This window comes from Diceros bicornis, chromosome 20 (genome assembly GCF_020826845.1).
Source record: "Diceros bicornis minor isolate mBicDic1 chromosome 20, mDicBic1.mat.cur, whole genome shotgun sequence".
In the NCBI taxonomy this organism is placed as follows: domain Eukaryota; kingdom Metazoa; phylum Chordata; class Mammalia; order Perissodactyla; family Rhinocerotidae; genus Diceros; species Diceros bicornis.
This window is the reverse complement of record NC_080759.1, coordinates 11,207,037-11,224,536: the sequence shown is the minus strand read 5'-3', so window position 1 is coordinate 11,224,536 and position 17,500 is coordinate 11,207,037. Positions and strand designations below refer to the sequence as shown.

Sequence of the window (17,500 nt, the reverse complement as noted above, 5' to 3'; positions counted from 1 at the left end):
CTATGCTGTTCTGACAAAAATAGAATGGATTTAATAAACTAAAAGTTGTATTCTTCTCCCAAGTCAACAGTTCAGGGCTGGGGGAGCACCTCTCTCTCCTCAACCGACGACTTCCAAGGCCATTCCAGTTGTCACCATTTCCCAGCCTGTTGGGGAGAGGGAAAATTAAGTACAGAGCAAGCATCTTTAAGAAGAAGACCTGGGAGCCTTAGAATTAGAAATGAATTCTCAGAGTCAGCTCGCCGGCTCCACCACAGTCTGCCTCTCTGGCTGTCCACCAGGAGCACCTTTTCTTCCACACATAGAACCCATTCACCATATGTCAGATCCCAGCCAGTTACTGCCTTGAGCTCAAAGACCAGCATCTCTGGGTGATACACAGTCCTCCCCAGTTGTAGCTTCTCATCATCTAGCTGCCTCTGAAAGGGAAGACAAGTTGTCTGGGCCACTTACCCCCAACACACACATTCAGTGGTAGACTAGAAACAGAATACTACACTAAAAACTCCCATTTGGAAAAGGAAAGAATGGGAAACATAGCAGGCCCATACCAATTTTCAAAAACTGTTTGGCAGGAATTGGGGGGATTCTGTGCTCTGGTGAATTTCCTCGGCTCGCCCATTGGGCTTATTTGCGTCTCCTTTCTGGCAGGAATTTCTTTAGCAATTGTACTCCATGGTCTCAGGTTTTGCCTGCAGGGAATTCTTTCGTGTCCATTACCCTCCATGACCATATCCTGGGCAGCTGCTAGCAGATTCCTGCTAATACTGGTTTGAAGCCTGAGGGTTGCTTTAAGAATCAAATAACCTAAGCTTTTATACACCAGACTTACCATATCTTTGGTAATAAAATTCCCTTAAAAACTTAGTAGGGTTCTTGTCTGTTTGCTTCCAATCAGATTCATGTTAAAATACTACACCCAAATATCACTTGTGGTCATAGTTCTTAAACCTAACTAATCTTTTCTTATATACTAGCTCCTGTATCGTGTCCATCCTGCTTTTCCTCAGTTTAATGGAGTCTGCTTAACTCTGAGTGACAATCTTTTCTCCTGATGTTAGGAGTACAGAACAATTGGCTTTTTTAGCCATCTAAAGCCCCAGATTGTGGGCCACAGACAGAACCTCTATTAGTAGAATTCTTTTCCTTTTGTCTTTGCAGACTGACCAATTCTCACTTGAGCTCATCTCTCTCACGTAATCTTTCTGAAAGCAACAAATATCAGCAAACACACACGAACATTATTAGTTCTCCAAACTATTCCCCTAGAGCTAAAACTCAGTAGGTGATTGGCCTGCCTTCCAAGTGACGGCAAGCAATAGTTTTAACAAATGTTATCCATGGTACGATGAGGCTTACCAGCTTCTCACCCTGCAGTGTCTTTGTCCTCACCTTCCACTCCTGCACTTTTTTCATTTTTGTTATAGCAGCACCCTATTCCTAATGTCAGTCTCTGTGGGTGTTAGCGTACAGGTTAAACAGCTATGCAAGGGCCGGCCACGTGGCTTAGCGGTTAAGTGCGCACGCTCCGCCGCTGGCAGCCCGGGTTCAGATCCCGGGCGCGCACCGACGCACCGCTTCTCCAGCCATGCCGAGGCCGCGTCCCACATACAGCAACTGGAAGGATGTGCAACTATGACATACAACTATCTACTGGGGCTTTGCGGGGAAAAAAAAAGGAGGAGGATTGGCAATAGATGTTAGCTCAGAGCCGGTCTTCCTCAGCAAAAAGAGGAGGATTGGCACGGATGTTAGCTCAGGGCTGATCTCCCTCACAGAAAAAAAAAAAAAAAACAGCTATGCAAAAGCCAACCTAAAGCACAGTGACTCAAATAAGATAAAAGTTATTTCTCTTCAGAAAGGGTTAGTGGTTATGAGGGGCTGGGGAGATTGAAAAATTATTGCTTAATGTTACCAAGTTTCTATTTGGGGTGTCGTAAGAGTTTTGGAAACAAGTGGAAGTAATGGTTGCCCAACAGTGTGAATGTAGTTAGTGTCACTGAATTGCACATTTAAAAATGGTTAAAATGGCATATTTTATGTTGCATATGTTTTACCACAATTTTTTTAAAAAGGTTTATTTCTCTCGCAACTAACAGCACAGAGGTGAGTGATCCAGAGCTGGAGGACAGCTCTGCCATCCTTGGTATTCTGGCTTCCAAGGTCATCGTTGTCATCTTCAGTTCACAGCTAGCAAGACAAGCATCTTTAAAGAGATGACCCAGAAATTTCACTCATCCACAGTCCATTGTCCCCTTGTGTATCATGTGGCCACAGCTAGCTTTAAGGAAGGCTGGGAAGGGTAGTCAGGTGACCATGTGTCCAGCAAAAACTCAGAGAATTCTATTACTTAAAGGAAGAATGGGGGAATAGATATTGGGAGAAAACCGACAGTCTAGAGAGAAGGTCTAGGAAAACTGAAAGAAAACTCAAATTAGTTAATTTTAGTTAATTACATTATCTGTTTCTCTTGTCTATGTTTCCATTCTAGTTTTAAAATACTAATAATAATTATAACATAATTATATAGTGTTTGCTCTTGTGCCAGGCACTTTTCTGTGCACTTTACATATGTTCTCATTTTAATCTTCGTTATCCCCCTATAACTTACCTATTTTTATTATCCACTTCTTACAGATGAGAAAACTGAGTCGTAGAAAGGTTAAGGGACTTGTCAAAGGTCAGACAACTAGTAAATGGTGAAACCAAATTCTGGACCTAGGTAGTCTGACCTCAGTGTGTGATCTTCCTTAGAAACATGTCTGTAAATAATTTGCTGATTTAATCATTGGGATTAGTTTTTCTTTGACCTCAACATTTAATTTACTTTCTCTAGGAGATTACTTTTCCTTTTATTGTTAAAAAAAAATAATAAAGCAATATCATTATTTGTATTTTTAACACAAATAAAATACAAAAAATGTTTGTAGGGCCGGCCCCGTGGCCTGGTGGTTAAGTGCGTGCGCTCCGCTGCTGGTGGCCCGGGTTTGGATCCCGGGCGCGCACCGACGCACCACTTGTCAGGCCGTGCTGTGGCGGTGTCCCACATAAAGTGGAGGAAGATAGGCACAGATGTTAGCCCAGGGCCAGTCTTCCTCAGCAAAAAGAGGAAGATCGGCATGGATGTGAGCTCAGGGCTGATCTTCCTCACACACACCCACAAAAAATATTTGTAATAATTTGAAAAAAATCCATGAAACGTTTTTAAGTGTAGAGTTCTGTGGCATTAAATACATTCACGTTGTTATGCAACCATCACTACCATTCATCTCTAGACTTTTTCATCTTTCCAACCTGAAATTCCGTACCATTAAACACTAATACCCCCTCCAGCCCCTGGCATCCGCCATTTTTCTCTCTGTCTCTATGAATTTGACTCCTCTGGGAACCTCATGTAAGTGGAATCACACAATATTTTTCCTTTTGTAACTGGGTTATTTCATTTAGCATAATGTCTTCAAAGTTTATCCTTGTTTTAGTAAATGTCAAAATTTCTGTCCTTTATAAGGCTGAATAATATTTCGTTGTATGTATATACCACATTTTCTTTATCCATTCATCCATCGATGGGCACTTAGGTTGCTTTCACCTCTTGACTATTATTCACATAATTCTGTAGTGAACATGGGTGTGCAAATATCTGTTGGAGTCCCTGCTTCCACTTCTTTGGGATATATACCCACAAGTGGAATTGCTGGATCATATGGTAATTTTATGTTTAATTTTTTGAGGATAGCAATATCATTTTCTGCAGCAACTGCACCATTTTACATTCCCATCAGCAATGCACAGAGATTTCAAATTCTCTACATCCTCATCAACACTTATCATTTTCTGTTTTTTTGATAATATCCATGCTAATGGGTGTAAAGTTAAAGTGGCAAATTTTGTTTTATGTATATGTACCACAATAAAAAAAAATTTTACGTACCAATATTTGGTGCAGTCCTGTGAGTGAGATTAAATGTGGTATTACTATAGTCCTTAAGAATACATTTTCACTCTATGTTTACAGCACCTAAAATTTCATTAGGACCTCCTAGCTATCTCCTGAGGTTTAAAAAGTCAATTATTTCAGAAATAAAATTGGATCATGAATCCAAAAAAAAAGTCTGTAACACTGAAATGGAATAATTTAGTAGAAGTTGAGATGGTCTAAAAATATTTGGTAGTTTTACCAACCTAAAAATATGTGTAATTACTCTTCTTTTTAGTGCTTCAGATCCAATGAATTATTAACCTTTGTTTTTGTTGTTGTTTATTACTAGGAAAACACCATAATTCTGCAGCAGCTTCTCCCTCTGCGGGCCAAAGTAGCCCAACTACTCGGCTACAGCACACATGCTGACTTCGTCCTTGAAATGAACACTGCGAAGACTACAAGCCATGTGACAGCCTTTCTAGGTGAGGTCTTCTTTTTTAATCAGTTGTAGATTTCCATTTCCTTCTTTCTATAACTGTTTTGCTGCATGACACAAACTTGACAGAGGGTCCCAGAACCTAATGTGCCTTTGAGGACATCTTGTTTTTCATTCATTCAAGAGAAATGTATTGATCACTTCCTATGTATTAGATACTGTGCTTGATTCTAAGGGTTGCTCATTGTTTATGTTATTTTTATAGTCCTTGCTTCACTCTTCTTGTATCTTTTTTTTTTATAATTTTTTTATTTATTTATTTTTCACCCAAAGCCCCAGTAGACAGTTGTATGTCATAGCTGCACATCCTTCTAGTTGCTGTATGTGGGACACGGCCTCAGCAATGCCAGAGAAGTGGTGCGTCGGTGCACACCTGGGAGCCGAACCCAGGCTGCCAGCAGCGGAGGGCGCGCACTTAACCGCTAAGCCACGGGGCCTGCCCACTCTTCTTGTATCTTGACTGAGATTGTTATGCTAATTCCCAGCAAGACATCTTGGGTCTTATGGAAGGGATTAGCCCATTGCCTTTGTTCACTACCAAGAGGTGTTTGGTAGTTACAGCATGGCTATGTATGAATCCATGTGAAATACACTGACAAATTGTGACATAACTGAAAATAAAACACATATAAATAAAAAATAAACATTTTATATTCCAGAAGCTGCTTGTTATATACAAAAGTAATATAAAATAATATACATCACAACTATTATCTAATCACTATATTCACATTCATTTAAAATCACTTTTTCATTAATCTTTTTAAAACCATGGTTCCTTATATCCATGACATTTAGTTACTGGTACTCTGTCACTCTTCTTCATCACCATTCAATCTATTCCCACAGTCTGTGTTTTTCTCTTTCATCTTAGTGAAAATGGTTGAATAACGTAGCCATGGTAAAGATACTAATTTTTGTTGTGATCTTCTCTAATCAGAGTTTACCAAAGTATGATTTTTTTAACTTTCCTCATTGACCCTTTCAGACTTTATTCACCTTTAACAACTAGTGAAAGTATTTAGTCTATTACTTTGATATCCTTTTATTAGCTTAATTAAGTTGGAGATGATAATGATGTGTTAAAATCAGCCTTCAGCTCAAAATTTACTCCACTGAGTCCTCAAGGGCCGTACTCTGAATTATTAATGTATATGCTGGCATCAGATACAACATGTAGCAGGTACTCCATAAATGGTAGCTCTCCATTATTATATAATTGATTTATTCATTCATGAGACATTTATGAAATAACTTACCTATTAGGCAGTATACTAAACGGTAAGATCATAGAAAGGAATAAGACAAGATCCTTTCCTCAATGAATTTTCCACTGAGTGGAAACAACAGACTTGTGAACATGTAATTGCCATGTATTCTGATGCATGTTATAAAAGAGAATGGCTCAGGGAGTTAACAGGTTTAGTGGGAATGTTTCCTTTAGTGGTGATTGCATATACTGAAATTTTTCCTAAATAACTACTTGATTAATTTAATTCCTTTAAAGTAGTTCGCCCTCTAATTTAAAATTGGTATATTCCCATCTGAGTTGTCCACTTGCTACCTGTTTTCACATATTCCCTCACATGCCTAATCAGAATTATATCTCTTTCTATCTTCCATGAGTTTCTTCCTTTCCCTTCACAGCACCCCTCAGGCTGTTGCCTTCACCTCACACTGTGGGGCTGCCTCCCAAACTGCCATGTCCCTTACAGAGCCAAACACATGTTTATCTTACATGTATAACAAATTGTGAAGGATAAATACATAATGAGAGCACATTCATTTAGCCAAACACAGTGAAACAGTCAAAAATTGATCACAGTAAATAAATTGTGGTATCCATCTAAAAAGTGGAATTGCGGGCCAGCCCCATGGCCTAGTGGTTAAATTTGGCATGCTCCACTTTGGTGGCCTGGGTTCACAGGTTCGGATCCCAGGCGCAGACCTTCACCACTCGTCAAGCCGTGCTGTGGTGGCAACTGACGTACAAAATAGAGGAAGATTGGCACAGATGTTAGCTCAGGGTGAATCTTCCTCAGGGAGGGAATGGAGGGAGGGAGGGAAATTGCTGTGTCCAAACAGACCTTCTTCATGGGGATGGAATAGTGATAAACCAAACACATGGCTGTTGAAGGTGTTGAGCAATTTTTAGTCATACTGATCGCAGGTCACACCTGATTTATTTTCCGTGGCTCCTAACCTCATTGAAGAATAATCAGTACATGAATTTAATTTCACTATTGCTTTGTTCCCTGAATTATAGCATTCTCGAGTCAGAGTTCTCTGAGATAAGCTTCAGTATTGTTGATGCTGTGAGGAAGTCGTGGCCTGGTTTGGGTGGTGCTAAAAGAAAAAGGGGCAAGAAGCCATAAAATAATTTACACTGAAGAGACTTGCAGTGCTATCATAATAGAGCCTACTTTCCTTCCTTCCTCCTTCCTGCCTGCCTGCCTGTCTGCCTTCCTTCCTTCCTTCCTTCCTCCCAATTCATCTGTGTCAAATACTGCAATGGAAGAAGCACCATGCTAAAACACTGGTGGTATGTACCAATGTGCTTGCTCCCAAGAGGATTAGATCGCTGACTTTTCCCACTTTCCTCACAGATGATTTAAGCCAGAAATTAAAACCCTTGGGTGAGGCAGAACGAGAGTTCATTTTGCATTTGAAGAAAAAGGAATGTGAAGAGAGAGGTTTTGAATATGATGGGAAAATCAATGCCTGGGATCTACATTACTACATGACTCAGACAGAAGAACTCAAGTACTCCATAGACCAAGAGATCCTCAAGGAATACTTCCCAATTGAAGTGGTCACTGAAGGCTTGCTGAACATCTACCAGGAGTTGTTGGGACTTTCATTTGAGCAAGTGGCAGATGCTCATGTTTGGAATAAAAGTGTTACACTTTACACTGTGAAGGATAAAGCTACAGGAGAAGTTTTGGGACAGTTCTACTTGGACCTCTATCCCAGGTACTGAGGATCACATTACTAGAAGGGACCTTAGGGGTTCCCTTAATCTGGAACCCAGATTAAGACTCTTGTCTTCTATAGTTTTCATGTGTGGTTCTTAGTAAAGGGATTAAAAATGTGGGCTCTGAAGCCATAATATCTGGCTTCATCACTTGCTAGGCAAGTTACTTAAGTTTTCTCTGCCTCAATTTCCTTACCTCTATTACAAGTCCTATAAAATGGAAATACTAATCATACCTGCTTTGTACAGTTGCTAGAAGGATTAAAATGGTTAATTACATGCAAAGTATTTAGAAGACTACCCAATACATAGCAAGTGCTTATTAAATGTTCGGTGCTGTCATCATCATCGTCATCATCATCATCTAGTTTGTGTACTACATTTACTTGATTTAAAATTGACCCCCAAAATGTTTATTATTTAGGTAATAAGTCTACCAATACTCTTAAATGTGTGGCCACTCCCCTCAGTCTGGCTGAGAGGCAGCATAGTATAAAGGAATAGCAAAATCATTGCAGTCAGTCAGACTGGAAGGCTTAAGTGACATAATCTCTTTTAGTCTGTTTCCTCCTCTGTAATATGGGACTGATGATCCCTTTACAGGATTGCTTTGTGTATTAGACTATATATGCTAATCGCCCAGCCTAGGCATTCAATCAGTGGTAAGAATTAAAATTATTTTTATTATTGTCTCTGTGGCATGTGGTAACTATGGACTCCACAGTTTTTCATCAGACACAAAGGGATTTGGATCACTTTCTCTTTAGGCTGCTTTCTAAAACAAAGCCAGCCTGTTGCCGTCACTAGTCCATTTTACTAAATATTAAGCCAAAGGCAGTTACAGTATCCCCCTAGTTCGGCAGCACATACAAGTTTGTAATCCCCTGTCTTTGGGCGACTTCAGGTAGCTTCTGGGAAGGAGGCTGGATAACTATGTCATTCAGCCTGTAGGTAGAGGTGTCTTATCCCGGTGCTTTGTGGATTTACTTTCACTTCTGATATGACCTAAAAATAAACCCATGTAAATATAGATGGGTCTATTTTTAATTGAAAAGTGTCAGGAAACAGTTTTAAGCCAAGAATTCTTTCAGGGGAAATCCTTCAACATTCAAGCCTCCTATAATTGTCCCCAGATTTTCTTTCCAGGGTCAAAGATAGCAATTGTTGACACCCCATCCTGCTGTCTCTGCCAAAATATAGCTGGTTTCTTTTATACTCAGAGATCTGGCCATTGCTACCAGCACTCTGTTATGGTGGCCAGGGGGTGATCTTTTGTGAGAGTAATGACTTAGTTAGTACTCACTCACTGTCACCTTACATGATTGCTTCATAAAGGTGAGATGGATTAACTTGTTTTCTTTTTCTAATTGACTCAAAAAAGGATATTTGGAGTAGGTTTAGGAAAGACCAATTTCTTCTTTTCTTTTTCTTTTTTTGCTCCCATTTCAATTTTTAATCATCAAACACTATGATATTTAAAACAGATGGTTTCAATATAAGATTGCGTGGCAAGGACTTTTTTTTTAAATCACTATCGTTTTATAAACAAAATGTAAAAGGGCATAATTTCAGAATAAGAAAACCTTTGAAATTGTTTATTCTTTTAAAAGGAAAGATAAAAACCCCTCAATGTCACTGATTTTAAAATTGGTAGAAAGTTTTTGATTTTAAGCTATTCTTTGATTTATTTTTTATTTTTTTACTGAAGAAGATTCACCCTGAGCTAGCATCCATTGCCAACCTTCCTCTTGTTTTTTTTTTTTTACTTGAGGAAGATTCACCCTGAGCTAACATCTGCCCCAGTCTTCCTCTATTTTGTATGTGGGTCACTGCCACAGCATGGCTGCTGACGTGTGATGTACGTCCACGCCCCAGAACCAAACCCAGGCCACCAAAGCAGAATGTGCTGAACTTAACCATTAGGCTATGCGGCTGGCCCCTATTCTTTGATTTTTAAAATTCTCCAAAGATTTTTAGAAGAAAACTGCTCCACTTTTGTCTCTCTAATGCAGTAGCACCCATATTACTCTCAAATCAAGAATACTTGTATGGCATTTTATAATGTACCAAGAAGTATAAAATATAACATGACAGACACTTCCCAGATTACTTTAGTTTTCCCCTGTTAAAAATAAGATTCATAGACTTATTTATCTGTTGACATATTTCCAACTAACTACATGAAATCATTCAGAAACACTGATGGGCCTGTTGAACCCAGAGGCTGGGCTGGCTGAAATTTTTTAATGAAATTCAGTACTCACTTTCTGGTGTACGTATCCTCACCATCTCTCCCCTCTTCTATCTGCCTTCCCTTCCCGTGTCACTGCTCACTCCTAGCTCACTTTGCACAGTTCTTTTGTTATTTACATGCATTCATTCATTTTAAATAGACTTTATTTTTTAGAGCAGTTTTAGGTTCACAGCAAAATTAAGTGTGAAGTGCATGCACACATGCACAGCTTACCCTATTATCACCATCCCCCACCAGAGTGGTACATTTGTTACAGTTGATGAAGGTACGTTGACACATCATTATCACTTAAAGTCCATAGTTTACATTAGGGTTCACTTAGTGTTGTACATTCTATGGGTTTGGACTAATGTATAATGCCTTGTATCCATCATTATAGTATCATACAGAGTAGTTTCATTGCCCTAAAAATCCTCTATTCTACCTAGTCCTCCCTCCTTCCCCTCAATCCCTGGAAACCACTGGTCTTTTTTTATTTTTATTTTTTTTTATTTTTTGGGAGGAAGACCAGCCCTGAGCTAACATCCATGCTAATCCTCCTCTTTTTGCTGAGGAAGACCAGTTCTGAGCTAACATCTATTGCCACTCCTCCTCCTTTTTTCCCCCAAAGCCCCAGGAGATAGTTGTACGTCATAGTTGTACATCCTTCTAGTTGCTGTATGTGGGATGCGGCCTCAGCATGGCAGGAGAAGCGGTGGCTCGGTACACGCCCGGGATCCAAACCTGGGCCGCCAGTAGCGGAGCACGCACACTTAACCGCTAAGCTATGGGTCCGGCCCCCACTGGTCTTTTTACTTTCTCCATAGCTTTGCCTTCTCCATAGCTTTGCCTTTTCCAGAATATCATATAGATGGAATCATATGTATGTAGCCTTTTCAGATTGGCTTCTTTCTCTTAGCAATATGCATTTATGGTGTCTCCATGCATTTTCATGGCTTGATAGCTCATTTCTTTTTAGCACTGAATAATATTTCATTGTCTGGATGTACCACAGTTTGTTTATCCATTCACCTACTGAAAGACATCCTAGTTGCTTCCAAGTATTGGCAATTATGAATAAAGCTGCTGTAAACATCTCTGCAGGTTTTTGTATGGACATGTTTCCAACTTTTTGGGGTAAATACCAAGGAGCACAATTGCTGGATCATTTGGTAAGGGTTTGTTTAGTTTTATAAGAAACCATCAAACTTTCTTCCAAAGTGGCTGTACCATTTTGCATTCCTGTCAGCAATGAATGAGAGTTCCTATAGCTCCATGTCCTCACCAGCATTTGGTGTTGTCATTATTCTAGATTTTGGCCATTCTAATAGATGTGTAGTGATATCTTATTGTTGTTTTACTTTACACTGCCCTGATGATGTATGATGTGGACCATCATTTCATATGCTCATTTATCATCTGTATGTCTTCCTTGGTGAGGTGTCTGTTAAGGTCTTTGGCCAGTTTTTTAATTAGGTTACTTGTTTTCTTATTGTTGAGATTTGAGAGTTCTTTGATATTTTGGATAACAATCCTTTATCTTATATGTCCTTTGCAAATATTTTCTTCCAGTCTGTGGCTTGTCTTCTAATTCTTTTGACAGTTGTCTTTCTCAGAGCAGAAATTTTTTATTTTAATGAACTCCAGCTTATCAATTCTTTCTTTCATGGATTGTGCCTTTGGTGTTGCAGCTAAAAAGTCATCGCCAAATCCAAGGTCATCTAGATTTTCTCCTGTTATATTCTAGGAATTTTATAGTTTTGCATTTTACATTTAGGTCTGTGATCCATTTTGAGTTAATTTTTGTGAAAGGTGTAAGGTCTGTGCCTAGATTCATTTTTTTGCATGTGGCTATCTAGTTGTTCCAGCACCATTTATTGAAAAAACTATCTTTGTTCCATTGTATTGCCTTTGCTCTTTTGTCAAAGAGCAGTTCACTATATTTATGTGGATCTGCTTCTGGAATCTCTGTTGTGTTCCGTTGATCTATTGTCTGTTCTTTTGCCAATACCACACTCTCTTGATTACTGTAGCCTTATTGTAAGTCTTAATGTCAGATAATGTCAGTCCTCTGACTTTGTTCTTCTCCAATATTGGGTTGGCTATTCTCTGTCTTTTGCCTCTTCATATAAACTTTAGAATCAGTTTGTCAATATCTACAAAATAATTTGCTGGGTTTTTGATTGGGGTTGCACTGAATCTGTAGATGAAGTTCGGAAGAACTGACATCTTAATAATATTGAGTCTTCCTATTCATGAACATAGAATGTCTCTCCATTTATTTAGTTCTTTGATTTCTTTCATCAGGATTTTGTAGTTTTCCTCACATAGAATTTGTACATATTTTGTTAGATATATACCTAGGTATTTCATTTTGGAGAGTGCTAATGTGAATGGTAATGTGTTTTTAATTTCAAATTCCACTTGTTCATTGCTGATATATAGGAAAGTGATTGACTTTTGTTATTAATCGTGTATCCTAAAACCTTGTTATAGTCACTTATTAGTTTCAGGAGTTTTTTTATTGATTCTTTCAGATTTTCTACATAGACAATCACGTCATCTGTGAACAAAGACAGTTTTATTTCTTCCTTCTCAATCTGTATACCTTTCATTTCCTTTTCTTGTCTTATTGCATTAGCTATGACTTCCAGTATGATTTTGAAAAGGAGTGGTGAAAGATGACATCCTTGCCTTGTTCCTTACATGCGTTCATTCTCATTCAATTTAAAATATATTCTGTTTTCCCTTTTGATTTTTCCTTTGACCCATGGATTATTATTTAGAAGCATGTTTTAAATTTCCAAATGTTTGGAGATTTTCCAAATATCTTTTTGTTATTTATAGTTTGGTTCTGTTATTGTTAAAGAATGGACTTTATATCATTTCAATTATTTTGAATTCATATATTTTATGGCCAACATTTAGTTAGTCTTGGTGAATGTTCCATGTGCACTTGAACGTTTATTTTCTGTTGTTGGATTGAGGGTTCTGCAAATGTCAATTAGGTAAAGTTGATTGATAATGTTGTTCAGGTCTTCCATATTTGGACTGATTTTCTGTCTGCCTCTTCAATCAATTACTGAGAGAGGAGTGACGTTTCTAAATAATTACAGATTTCTCTATTTATCCTTTGAGATCTATCAGTTTTTGCTTTGTGTATTTTGAAGCTCTGTTTTTCAGGACATATACATTTAGAATTGTTATATCTTCTTAAAGAGTTGACTCCACGTGCAGCCACTATGGAAAATAGTATGAGATTCCTCAAAAAATTAAAAATAGAACTACCATATGATCCAGCTATTCTACTTCTGGGTATTTATCCAAAGAACAAGAAAACACTAATTCAAAAAGATATATGCACCCCTATGTTCACTGCAGCATTATTCACAATAGCCAAGACTTAGAAAAAAACCTAAGTGCCCATCAATGGATGAATGGATAAAGATGTGGTATATATATACAACGGAATACTACTCAGCCATAAAAAAAGATGATATCTTGCCATTTTCAGCAACATGGATGGATCTCCAGGGTATTATGCTAAGGGAAATAAGTCAGACAGAGAAAGCCAAATTCCATATGATTTCACTCATATGTGAAAGATAAAACAGCAGTAACAAACACATAGATAGAGAGAATAAATTGGTGGTTACCAGAAGGAAATGGAGTTGGGGTAAGGCAAAAGGGGTAAAGGGACACATGTATATGGTGATGGATGGGAACTAGACTTTTGGTGGTGAACACAATGTAGTCTATACAGAAGTTGAAATATAATGATGTATACCTGAAATTTATATAATGTTATAAACCAACGTTACCTAAAAAAAAAAACTGACCCGTCTATCATTATGTAATGTCCCTCATCTTTAGTAATACTCCTGTTCTGATGTCTATTTGTCTGCTATTTCTACAGCCATGCAGCTTTCTTTTGATTGGTGTTTGTGTGGTGTATCTTTTTCCATTCTTTTACTTTTAACCTATCTTTGACTTTTTATTTATAATAAGTTTGTTACAGACAACGTATAGTTGGAGCTTGCTTCTTTATCCACTCTGATAATATGCTTTAATTGGCATGCTTAGGCCATTATATTTAATGTATTTATTGATATGATTGTATTACAATCTAGCATCTTACTATCTGTTCCACCTATACTTTCCCCCTCTTTTCTGCCTTTTGGGTTTAGGATTTTTTTCTGATTTGTTGTTATTTCCACTATTGGCTTACTATTTACACCTTTTTATTTATTTTTTTTAATAGTTGCCCAATGGTTTAAAATATACATTTTTAATTAATCAGAGTATACCTTCAAATTATATTGTATTATAGGATATTATATTATATCACTTATTTGCACTGTTGTTGGCCTACATATTACTTTTACATATACTATAAATACCTAAAATATTGTTAATATTGCTGATTGAAATAGTGATTATCCCTGAGCAGTTAACAATAAATTTTATGTTTACCTTCAGTTATTACATTTTTAGCACTAATGTCTTTGTAGATCCAATTTAGAGCTAGAATCATATCCCTTCTACCTAAAGAACTTTCTTTAAGATTTCTTGTAGTTCAAGTCTGTTGGTAATGTATTCTCTAAGTGTTTGTTCATTTGAGAAAGTATTTTTCTTTCTTTTTTGTAAGATTTTTTTTGCTGAGTGTTGAATTCTGGTTTTGCAGGTGTTTTCTTTCAATACTTCCAAGATGTCACTCCATCGTCTTCTGACTTGCATATTTTTGACGAGAAGTCTGCTATAATTCTTATTTTTGTTACATAAATTCAGTATGTAATGTGTTCTTTTCCTCTGGCTACTTTCAAGATTTTCTATTTGTTTCTGTTTTTTAGCAGTTTCAGTATTCTTAGGCATATGGGGTACTTCTTTTTCCTTTTTGCTTGTTTGTTTGTTTGTTTTGTATTTGTCTTCCTTGTATTCTCTTATGGATCTGTGGGGGCTTTTTTGTCATTAATTTTGGAAAATTATAAGCTATTCTTTAAATATTTCTTCTATCCTATTCTCTTTCTATTCTCCTTCTGAGATTCCAGTCACATATATGGTAGATCATCTGATATTGTCCTACAGCTCTTGATTCTCTATTCTGTTTGTTTTGTTTGTTTTTTCACCCGTTAAAAAATCTTTGTGTTAGAAAGGGTAATTTCTGTTGACCTATCTTTTGGTTCAATAATTCTTTCCTTGGCTGTATCAAGTCTACTAATGAACCTGTCAAAGGCATTCTTTGTTTCTGTTACTGTGTTTTTCATTTCTAGCATTTTCATTTGATTCTTTCTCATAGTTTCCAACTCTTTGCCAAAATTATCCATCTGACTGTGCATGGTATCTGCTTTTTCCTCCAGAACCTTTACATTTTACAATTTTACTTATTTTTAAATACTCTCCCTGATAGCTCCGACGTCTTTGTCATGTCTGAGTCTGTGTCTCTTGTTTTCTTTGCCTGTTGACAGTGTGTTCTTTTTTTCCTTGCTTCTTTGTATGCCTCACAACTTTTTTGAAAGCCAGACATCTTATATAGGACAGCAAAGACTAAGATAAATAGTTTTTGTATCTGGAAAATGGGCACATATTTACTTCTGCTAGGCCTTTAAAGTGAGTGTTTGATTCAAGCTATTCAGTAGTTGAGCTGGGTTTGGGATTTGTTGTTGTTCTTGTTAAACTCAGTGAACCCAAAGATTCCTGTGTCTTGTGTTTAGAATGGGAGCTGGTTTGCCAGTTTTCCTCCATGTCTATTCCATCCTCAATTTTAGGTCTTCCATTTGTGCTGTGCCTCAGAGCAGGTCTCTTTTCATGCACTTGCTCCTCTCCCAGCAGTGGACTGCTATTATTTGTTACTGGATGCTTATCAGCATGGTTAGGGGAGGGAATTCTCTGTTGGTCTGATGAAGCATCAGTCTTAGGTAGCCCTGTATCCCTGGGTCTTAGGAGTGGGGCCTGTTCAGTGATCCTGTACCACCCATAGCTAGGATCTGGGCCCAGGATGTATTCCTGCCCTTCTTTCATGGGTAGAGGGTTTTTTTTGTTCTCTTCCCCCAGTGGCAGTGGATTTCACCAGTGCTCTTAGGACAACAGGGTTTGTTGCCCTTCCCCCGGAAGTTTAAGGCTTTTGTTCTGTAGGAGAGAGGTGGAAAGGATCTAGGCAATGCTTCCTGACTGTACCATGCTCCCTTCCCCAGGCCTACAACAAGACTGATGCTTTCTCAGGGCTCCCACCCTGCCTTTCTTTTTGTGTGCACCCAGTGAGGTCCGTGGAGAAGACCCTAAAAATGGATGTGAAATTTCACTTATCTACAGCTCCTAATGGTTCCCTATTTTTGCTGGTCTACCATCAGCCTTTAGCAATTTGTTAAAAATTTTTCTTACTCGTGTCTGCAGTATCTGCCCCAGGTAAAAAAGTGCTTGCTTCCTTCCTTCCTCTATCTGTCTGGAGGCACCTATCTTAGATGGTAGGTTAGTTGATTGCCCTCCAACCTCCACTTTCTGATGGGCTCAAGAAAAGTGATTTGCAGATTGTCCAACATGTTGTTATAAGGATAGGAGCAATGCCCTTTCTAGCTTTACACATCATAATAGAAAGCTGGAAAAAGGCTAGATGGTTTTTTGCTGTTGTTGTTGAGGAAGATTAGCCCTGAGCTAACCTCTATTGCCAATCCTCCTCTTCTTCGTGGGGAAAATTGGCCCTGAGCTAACATCTGTGCCCATCTTCTTCTATTTTATGTGTGGGATGCTGCCACAGCATGACTTGATAAGCAGTGCATAGGTCCATGCCTGGGATCTGAGCCTGCGAACCCCAGGCCGCCAAAGCGGAGTGCACAAACTTAACCACTATGCCACTGGGCTGGCCCCTAGTTGTTTTGTTTTTTTTAACTTGTATAACATCATCAGGAAAAAACCAGAGAGTAATAAGAATCACTAAGAAAAGATAATACAGAAAAAATAAACAATTCAAACTAAAAAATCTATCCCAAACCTGAATGTACTGTTAGTCTTCTGAGCAAAAAGGAAGGAAACCTACTCCTAGAATAAAGTCTGATCAGCTATAGCTTTTGGAGAGACCATCACTGGTCAGACACATTGTCCAAGAAGAGACAACTTTATAGTGTAATTTATGCTTTTTCCCAGGCTAACTAAAAGGGTTCTGTTTCGAAAAGGCCTGTCTAGTTTATAAAAGGAGTTCATGTAGTTGTGAGTACTAATTCTTTCCTTCATGAATAAAAGGAACAAACTTATTGTCAGGTGTTTGGTTTTTATTAATTCTAATTTTAAGGAAAACCTACCTAGTGAATGAATTTGTATCTTTTAAAAAAATTTTTTTTAATTTTTAAATTATTTTATTGAGGTCATATTGGCTTATAACATTGTATAAATTTATGATATACATTATTAATATTTCAGTTTCTGTATAGTCTGCATTGTGTTCACCACCAGTAGTCTAGTTTGTATCTTGTTTTTTAATTGAGTTGTTATTGATATACGACATTGTTAGTTTCAGGTGTACAACATAGTGATTGATATTTATAAACATTACAAAATGACCATCACAGTAAGTCTAATTACCACCTGTCCCCCTAGAAAGTTGTTACAGTATTATTGACTACATTCCCTATGTTGCATATTATATTCCCATGGCTTATTTATTTTATGACTGGAAATTTGTACCTCTTAATCTGCTTCACCTAATTCACCATACTCCTACCCTCTCCTCTCTGGCAACCACCAGTTTGTCTCTGTATCTGTGAGTCTGGCAAACTTTTTATCCCAAATTTACTTCAACACTATTTAGTGACTCCATCTTTGAAGAAGAAAAGCAGGAGCTCATTAAAATATATAGGACATTGAGCTGTACCCTATCTGTGGTGT

General features: G+C 37.8%; 1 protein-coding gene across 3 annotated transcripts in view; it reads left to right on the top strand.

Annotated features, from left to right (window-relative positions):
* NLN (neurolysin) overlaps positions 1 to 17,500 on the top strand; it is a 93,301-nt gene that overhangs the window by 48,900 nt on the left and 26,901 nt on the right. For all 3 annotated transcript variants that reach the window (XM_058563961.1, XM_058563963.1, XM_058563962.1), the window contains 2 exons: positions 4,269 to 4,404; positions 7,025 to 7,391. In XM_058563961.1, coding sequence (XP_058419944.1) covers positions 4,269 to 4,404; positions 7,025 to 7,391 — 503 coding nt within the window. The remainder of the gene's footprint in view (positions 1 to 4,268; positions 4,405 to 7,024; positions 7,392 to 17,500) is intronic.